The sequence below is a fragment of the Xiphophorus couchianus genome, chromosome 4, assembly GCF_001444195.1.
Source record: "Xiphophorus couchianus chromosome 4, X_couchianus-1.0, whole genome shotgun sequence".
NCBI classification, from domain to species: Eukaryota; Metazoa; Chordata; class Actinopteri; order Cyprinodontiformes; family Poeciliidae; genus Xiphophorus; species Xiphophorus couchianus.
Window position 1 is genome coordinate 15,960,231 of NC_040231.1, and position 9,259 is coordinate 15,969,489.

At 38.0% G+C, this 9,259-nt stretch overlaps 1 protein-coding gene across 1 annotated transcript; it reads right to left on the reverse strand.

Moving 5' to 3' along the window:
- Positions 1 to 1,525: 1,525 nt before the first annotated feature.
- Positions 1,526 to 8,942, reverse strand: slc38a8b (solute carrier family 38 member 8b). The gene is made up of 10 exons (XM_028014111.1): positions 8,754 to 8,942; positions 6,814 to 7,012; positions 5,959 to 6,115; positions 5,698 to 5,799; positions 5,553 to 5,610; positions 4,389 to 4,503; positions 4,163 to 4,310; positions 3,894 to 4,096; positions 3,352 to 3,403; positions 1,526 to 2,112 (listed from the first exon to the last, which is right to left on the reverse strand). Exons 1-10 carry the CDS (start codon positions 8,940 to 8,942, stop codon positions 2,004 to 2,006), a joined length of 1,332 nt encoding a protein of 443 aa, XP_027869912.1. The 3' UTR covers positions 1,526 to 2,003.
- Between the last annotated feature and the right edge of the window lie 317 nt (positions 8,943 to 9,259).

Sequence of the window (9,259 nt, forward strand, 5' to 3'; positions counted from 1 at the left end):
AATGTTAAAAAGGCCGCAGCCACAAAATGCTAATTACTAATCACAACTGCAGCAAGACTACTTAAAAGTCTGGGCAACCAGCAATCTTTCTCTGAGGGCTTGAAATTATTTTTCAGTAGCTGAAAAAATCTGATCTGATTAAGCAGAGAATAATTTAGGATTCCAGCTTGTTGGAGGTTTCAGTCTGTCAGTTTTATCCAGCAATGCAAAACCAGTATGGCCTTTGTGAAATTATGACATTTTCTTCAAGAACAATATCTAAACTCTGTGACATTACAGTGGCTCAGCCTTTAGCAGCAATATTTAGACGCATTCAGACTGAGCGGTTTTCAGTTTAAATACACTCATTACAGTGATAGTCGGTATTCTATAATGCTTCAATAATTTTGAATTTAGATTGATGAGTTGAAGAGAGTGAGCAAAACAGCACTAAAAATAGGATTGTGTACAGTTAAGCTAAATAGGCTAATTGTGTGACCTGAAAACTTACCTGTGCCTTAAGTCAATGGAGCAAACTGCATAGTTTTCGCATGATAAATAGTTTTGTTATTAAAGTTTTGGCCTACTAAAACATTGAGTTATTAATTGTAATAATTTAGATGAAATTGTAATTTGAGTGTACCACCCTATTACAGTTTGTGCCCCAGTCTGGGGGTAATTCGTGGGAATTAAAGAGTCACTTAGATCTGTGCCTAAAAAGTGATACCTAACCATTAAAAGCCACAGTTTGATTAAAGTCATGCAGGTTGAGCCAATTGAAGCAGGGCGCCTGGATCTGGAACACAGCAGTAAAAAACTCATTTATTCTCTATTTTGCTTTAAGCTGTGGAATAATGACAGTCTCTCATCTGTTGATACTGAATAATGCTTAGAAAAATTAAAATCTTAAGTTAAACCTTATATTTCTGGACAGAAAAATCTCAAATTTTTGCAAATGTGTTCCGACAGCAGAAGTGTTAATCTTTTGAAAGCTGCAAGCTAGTTAGAACCCTGTTTACTTTATAAAGCCATAGAGCAGCTGCAGGATTTATGAGGGGCTCTGTGTGATTTTCAAGCATTTTTTCCCAGCTGCATTTAATGGATTTAAACATTTGGCCAGGTCAAACTATAATCCTGAGGACTAAACACAAGCAGAGTGTCACAGGTTTTGCCACTACAAATAGTTCCACCCAAGATGAAAACATCCATTACATAACAGAAGAATCCATTAAAGCTGCTCTGTATTTTCATGCTTAAAAAAACATTTTCTATGAGTTCAGGCAGACATGCGTCATCTGCTTGATTCTTGAATTCCAGCCTGATATGTTCTGATAATCGCCCCCCCTCTGAGTCCAGAGCCTGACAGAACCGGTTTGTAGATTCACTGTAAATCACTTCACATGTGCACAGCTGCAAGCTGCGACCCAAAACTCATTTAAGCTTGAAGAGGATAAATGGTAAACGTTTCACTTCTACAGCAGATTTATACCGCTGCTGTGATTTAGGGTAGGGAGGGAAAAAAAAGAGAACAGAGAAGTACTCAGGACCCTGAAAGAAATAAGGTTTAAAGCATACTTCTCATTTCACTCAAGCAAATCGTCACAGAGATGAGCAGAAAAGGGACAAAATATTGCCTAAATCGACAATAAACAATTTCATACATGATGTGAAGTGGGGGGGAAAAAATACAGTTCAGTCATTTATAAATGGTGCAATAGCGCCCCCTGGCAAGGTTCAGTAAGAATACATGAATACTCAAAAAGACAGATCATCTGTATACTTCTGCTGCAAACATGCTTAACCATAATCAAATATATATACAGACTTATTACACAAACATGTTCTGCTTAAAATAAAATCCATTTAAACTGAAAATTGCACAGCACACAAACATATTCTATTAACATATGTTCTGCTCAAGAAGACAAAATGTACATTTATGTGTACAAGTAAAAGACAGACATGGAAATCCAATGTCCAGTTCGACAGAAGAGGTGAGGTTCTGCTGTAGAGGACCTGCTTTCTTAAGCTTTGAACTTGTGGAAAATCTCCATCACAGCAATGGTGGTGCTCTGTCCAAAGATGAAAGCTCCAACCACGATTGTTACAACGCCCCAGATGGTTAAAATGTCCCTGCGATGGCAAACAAAACTCAACAAGTCAGAAGAAAGACGAGGAGAGCAGCTGTCTTTAACTAAAGGAGCAGTATTATGCATTTTACAGGCAAGTTTTATAGCATAATCAAGTAACTAAGCTACCTTAAGTTATAAATATAATAGCTGGTTCTATTTACTCACAACACCTTCAGTAACTTAGTGGGGAAAAACTTATATAAGTAGTTTTATTACACCATAGGTTTTTCTTACTTCAATATTATTTTGAAATAATGCCGATTTTACTTGAGAACAATTTCTGGCCACTGTAACTCAAGTTACCGAGGAACTTGAATGAAGAACAAACATGTTTTTAAAAAATACATCACACACAGAAACACTTACAGTTTATGATGAAGTGAGACATCTTGTTTATAAATAGTCTTTATTGTTCTGATGTTATTTTCTATCCAGTGTCTGATGGGCCATTTTGAGGTCAAATAAACCTCAGCAGGTTTGTCCTGCATTGTTCCAGCATACGATCATTAGCTGCTGTAAGTATTATTTTCAAAAGTGTTGTGTTTGTAAGAAAAAATTATTTTAAAAAAAGTTTATAAAAGTTTGATTCGGAAATAATTTTTTGTAATTGTTTTTATTTAGCAATGATAATTAAGTTCTACTAATTTTTAATTTTATTCTTTTTTATTTGAATTTGCAAACCATTTTTGAATTTTGCTGAATCAATTTTTTCTTTTAAAAATTAAATCAGTTATTCACTACTTGAGTAGCCTTTTCTTAATAATAATAATAATAATAATAATAATAATAATAAATATTGTTTTACTCTTACTTCAGTAGTTTTTTATGACTACTTTTACTTGTGTTAAAGTAAACATATAAATCTAAATTTTCTTCTGACAAACCTGCTCGCCTTTATGTTTCTCTTTGAGTGAAAATGTTTCCTCCTCGCTCAGCTCCCATTAAACTTGTGCAGATGTTTTCTGGCTGTAAAGGCATTTACTTTCTCAGTATCAAAGGCTTAATGCTCAGTTCATATACAAAAACTCTCATAAAATATATCTACAGAATTTCACTATTAGACCATCGACAAACTAAAAACAAAAAATATCCAAAAGGGCAGTAGGGTATTTATTATAACCACCAGTGTAGGAAATTGTATATGTAAAATTGTGGATGTTTGCATGCAGATAGCAGTTTTGTACCCAACACATTGTATTCATGTCCCTGTCCATGGTTTAAATACAGTATTTACACTTACCGGAGTCTTGGAGAGACATCTTCAGTTTGCATTGTGAACACTAAGCAAAGACCTGCAGCATACACAGAACACCACAGGACTTTTATCGCATAATCAATCCGACAGTGAAGCAGAATTAAGGTGTAACCAGATAATCAGTTTGGTTCTGCTGGACGTTTCCTGTCTGCTAAAAAGAGAGCTTTGCTTTCCTCTGTCGCCCTGTGCTTTTTTTTAATAGAAAAAAAAATATTTTTTACGAATAAAAGATGAAAATTCTTCAAATATACAGATCTTCATGATAAAAATGTTCAGAATCTGATTGTATTGAACTGAATTAATATTTTTCATGGACTGAATTTAATTGTATTTTGGTCTGAAGGAGCACCACTGGTTAGTGGATTGTACATCTATGAATCTGAATTAGATTTGTTTAGTTTTTTAATGACATAAATTTCATTGATAGTAGACTCAATGGTCAGACGGCTACATTAAATACCAATCAGTTCCAACGAGAGTTTAGAGTTTAAACGGGTTCTAATTGATAAAATAAAGTTTCTGCTTGCCAGGGAAGATGAAGATGAAGAAGGCACTGATTCCTCCAATGACGCTGATGACGTCGGCCATGTCTGGGACAAACATGGCGATCAGAAGCGTGAAGGAGATCCAGGCCATAGTCAGAACGACTCTGCAGCGACTCTCAAACGAATGAGTGACGACCCCCCGGCGATTTCTTTGAAGTCGTAGCACCAGGTTCAGGATCACAGATCTGTTCCACGCAGAGACAACATGAGGATCCTCAAAACCACACAAACTCCACTGAGACTTGATTTACCTCCCCAGCAGAAGAATAATGGGATATATCGTGATGATCGATACTCCAAAAAGCAGCCTGGAGATGATCATCACCACATCATTTCCAGGATATGACATCAGAATATCTGAGGCTACACCTTGCCCAAAGGTCAAGAAGCCATACACACCTGGTGAAAGAGAAGGTGGACATAGTCAGCAGGTGAGAACGTTCTGGAGAAAGGCCGATGTTTGAGACCTGAACCCACCAGTCAGAGTGTAAGTGAGCAAGCAGAAAAACATGGAGAGCACAGAGATGGCCGCCCAGTGGAGGAGCTTCTGGTTCTCCATACTGCTGTAGATTGCTATACAGGCTTCATGGCACTGCACTCAAAACACAGAAGGATTCCTCTTGATTTATTAAATGTGACCTAGTAGGCTTTCCTGAACAGGTTGGGATAAATCTATTGGCTATACAAAATATGTTCATCACATTTTTATGCATAAAATTATTCTTAGATAATGAGATTTTTGTTTGGTCAGTTCTGGCTATTTTGAGCTCCTTTCAAAATGAGCTGCTTTAGGGCCTCCTGTCACTTTGAATCAAAATAAGCTGCTGCTGGCCACGCCCCCTAACTCAACACTTCCACATGAAAATGGCTCCAAATAGATGCGCAATTATACGACTGTACATCTTTGACTCTGAATAACACCCAAAAGCAGAAATAGAGCCAACAAAAATGCAGCAAGTGGTTTCTAGATGGTAAGTGAACAACTAAACACTCGTCTTTTCCAGCAGCCCTTGAACAGAGCATACAGGGGTAAAACCAGCAGACCAAACCCACTAGAATTCCACTTGGGTTGCTAGGTAACGAGGTTGGGCTTCCCTGGGGTTGCTAGGTAACGGTGTAGTGCCCGTGGAATGTAACGGCAATCGGGAGATTTTTTTAAACAGCTAATTTTTCAGACACCAGAAACATTAACTTATTTCCAGAAAACTTCTGGGTGGTTTGTTTAAGCGCCTGGGCTGTTTTTAGAAGCAGTTGAGGCCTAATTGGAAGAATAAAATGTGTATGTTTAAATCCAGTTTTCTGACACTGGGCAACACATTCAGTAACAAATGCATGATGTTGTTGCTTTGCAGCCTAATGTCAGAAAATCCATCTCCCTCAGACTGGCCCAAATAGTATAGAAATCCTTGATGATTACATTTCATTTGATATATTTTAGGCATTCCTTAGAAGTGGAAATTATGTTACTGTTTTTTGTGTTTTTGAACATAAAAGAGGATTTTGAAAATAACCCAACAAAATCAGGAATCATTTCTCGGAAAATCATGTCTTAAAGTAAAAGAAAGTATTGCAAGACAACAGGAAGCTAAAAGACATTGTGCTTGTCATTGACAACTTGAATGTGGTTGAAGATGATCGTACCTGGAAGCCAAAGCAAATGGTTGGTACCACACTAAACATGGAGGTCCAGGTACTGACTCTGAAAGATACACATATTTACTAAAGTAAATTAGATAAAACGCTAGACTTGTACACACACCATCCAAGAAAAATGAGAGGTACTGACCCTCTGCTTTGCTCTGGGTAAATAATCCTGTGGCTGTCCATTAGATAATGCTTGACAACGACGGCAACACAGAGATACGTAGCAGCAAGCGTCCCTAATACACTGACACAAGAAAAAGCATTCAGAAAATTAAAAAATACAGTACAGACCAAATGTTTGGACACACTTTCTCATTGAATTCAATGAGAAAGTGTGTCCAAAGTTTTGGTCTGAACTGTATATATATATGATGTTATCAGAGGTGAGATAAACACAGAGTACCTTGTGTATTTCTGTATGCCGATTTCTTTTGGGATGGACAGAGGCAGGATGATGAGAAGACACATGATGAAGAGGGCAAAGCGTTGGTCAGTGTACCAGTGATAAGGCATGTCTGCCTCACTTGATCCGGTCACAGTCTCGTACAAAGAAATACACACTGAAGAGAGAGAGAGAGAGAAAAACTGAGTTTTTGTTTACATTCTGTTGCAAAGAGTTTTTGATAAAGATAAACCCTCAAATATTATGTTTTTCTGCAAACGTGTGTGAACATTTTTGTGCTCGCCTTTATTTTGCACAGATGATTTTTTAAATCTGTACATAAATGGCTAAATTTTGACTGACAACTTATAATTAACGTGGCTACATTGGCTTTAAAGACTCCAACTACTGTAAATGTTCAAAAAAAATTATTTTTGCAATCAGACTGTAACCAAAGTAACTTACATTGCAGATTAGTTTGCAAATATCTTTATTTTAAAGAACCAATGTTTGCTACATGAGCCAAGGACCTGCAGGCTGGCTTTGGAGCAAATATCCAAGTCAACAGAGGATTATGACACAAGGCATGACAAGTTTTTGGATGCATTAATAGTGGAGCTAGATATAAGGGAAAAATGAAAAAAGCTGAACATTTGCTGCTTGAAACAACTCAGATAAGAAAAGCAAAAATATCAAATATCTGAAAGCTGAAAAAGAACATCTTCCAGAGCATGTTTTCTTAACAGATTATTGTCTAGGTCACCAAGTTCATCAATGACACTCAAAGTCTTACCTGAGTTTACACGAGAAAGAGATAAAGAACATACAATTTTCCAAACATAAACTAGTTGCTGAGCTCGTTGTACCATTACTTACGTTTTTCCAGTTGGTCTTGCACCACCACCAGGAAGGCGACGCTTATCATGAAGAGGTTAAAGCAAAAACAGACTTCACAGAGCTGTCCCACAGCTCGTCCACACACCTCCCTCACTACATCCTGATAGGTCTTCTGTCTGCTGATGGACGACGCATAACCCAGGATGACCAGGCCGCTGATGAGGAATACCAGAGACACCTGCAGAGGAAAACAATGAAGAGTTCAACACAAATCCATACTTGGTGTCACTCCCGCTTGAAGATTTTAAACCTATGGCCACGGACACACCTGTGAATGGTGTACCACAGCCTGTTTTCTCAAAATTACTTAATTTTTCACAGTAACTAAAACAGAAACACCAACCTTAGCATCAACACCATCACTTACAAATGAGAAAACAAAGATCATGATAGGATAACAGAATAGCAAAGTTGTCTTAAGGAACCACAATCCAACTCATTTCACAGGATTTAACACAATGCTATGTGAAGAAGGAGCTACGACCTCAAGAGAATCATTAAATTAAATCCCTCTAAAGACTGTAGAAATGAGTGACTAACAAATCTTTCTAAAAGTTACAACCCTATTGGCAGGGGAGATATAAACAAGAACCCAACCCAGAATTATTATTGCTAAAAAACATTAACTTGTGATTTACTCACAATGAGACAAAAATGTTTTTATAACTATGACAATTTACAAAAAAATAGGAGATTTTTTATTAGATAAAGCCAAAATGACCCAAATAATTGTCCCTATAAACATATAATACTTAAAAGACTTTTATGGGTCACACCAATGAGAGTTTTTATGCCTCACATGCTAACAAATGAGAAATAAAATTATAGACCTGAACAGGTATTAAGATTCTGTAAATTAGAAGCAAAATCCTGGAACAAAAACATAAAACTCAGACTGCTGCTTTGATTGTTCTTAGAAAGCATATTTTACCACAGTCAGATGCAGTTCAGTGAAAGTCCACACCAAAACCTGAAGCCTCATTAGGGCTCACCTGTGAAAAAGGGGGCCTCTTTCACACCAAGAAGAGAGAGAGAGAGAGAGGGTTGCAGGTCAGCATTAGCCCGGCCAGTGCCTTCATCGTGATTCTCATCTCCCTTCACTGCTCTGCCTGGGATTTCTCCAATTGTAGTGGATTTCTCCAGCCAAATCAAGCTAGAAGTTGTAAATGACAATGTCGATTTCTTGCTCTATTTTAGAACTGTAGTTTTAGCAATGGAAGCGGGGGAAGTGAATGAAATCATTCAGTCCGTGTTGGTTGCACTTCCAAATACTTAATTAACATTAACAGCCTCGTTCTACAGCTCAGTACTTCTGTCTTTGCAGTGGGGGATGGTTTTTTTAATTGAAAGATTTGTACAAAACACAAGGCAGTAATGGAAATAAGTATTCAAATACAACTCAGAAATCAGAGTTGTAGGTGTAGGACAGACAATAAACTAGAAGGGTAAGGAGAAAATAAAGCAAAAAGGAAAAATAGAAATAAAATAGCTCTGAAACAGTATGATTTATGGCAACAAAACTGATAAATTGTGTTTTGCAGTAATGTTGAGGATTTCTTAGCATTAAGATTCACCATTAGGCTACTTTATGGGGATTTAATGTAACATAACTCACTGAACACAAAACTGAGGAGACAGAAATGTGGATTTGTGTCAGCACAGTGTTCACAAAAGGGGAGGGTTGTTTTACAGTCTTTCTGACAGGATTTTGCTCCAAATGATGATTGTTCGCAATTTCCGGTTAGCTTCGTAGCGAACTGGCACGTTACATCACGGACAAATATTAGTGCCTGGGTTGCATTTAAGACTTAAGAGTCCTCGCCGCCAGCAAGCAATAAAATAACGAGATTTCCACCATTATCTCAAGTTGTTTCGCCATACAAAGACTGGAGGCCCAGAATAATTGGTTTTGAACTCACCAGCTCCACAGTGATGGCAGTGTTCACACCCCCAGCCTTCCCAAAGGCCCAGGGGAAGTTGAGCAGTCCGGCTCCCAGCGCGGACTTCAGCATGATGAACACCGCTCCGAACGAGCCGAGCCTCGGGGGATCGGCTAAAGATGCCGACCGGGCCAGCAGGCTGATGCTCTCCCGGGCCAGTTCCTCCATGACACCGACCCAGTTTAAACACTCAGCACCAGGACTAAAGGACACGTTCCCAGACAGGAAACCACTATGAGCAACTGGTGTGTGGGGAATATATAGACACACACACAGCCTCACTTGCTTGGTCCTAATTTTGAATGTTAAGCATTTCACACTGGGGTGAAAAATGTGGCACAAAAGTGAGCGTTTGCTTGTGTTCAGTCAACCACTGTCCCTTTATGTTCAGTATTGACAACATGAAGCATCTGAGATGTGCTACAAAACAAAACACAACGGCAAATGAGGGCATGGACTGTGTAATGAAAGTCTTCCCATGTAAA

Coding starts and splice junctions, on each gene's coding strand:
- slc38a8b (XM_028014111.1), bottom strand. CDS start 8,942: ATGGAGGAACTGGCCCGGGAGAGCATCAGCCTGCTGGCCCGGTCGGCA. Junction 4,504..5,552: donor CCATTTGCTTTGGCTTCCAG/GTACGATCATCT, acceptor TTTTGAGTGCAG/TGCCATGAAGCCTGTATAGC. Junction 4,311..4,388: donor GCTCACTTACACTCTGACTG/GTGGGTTCAGGT, acceptor CTCTTTCACCAG/GTGTGTATGGCTTCTTGACC.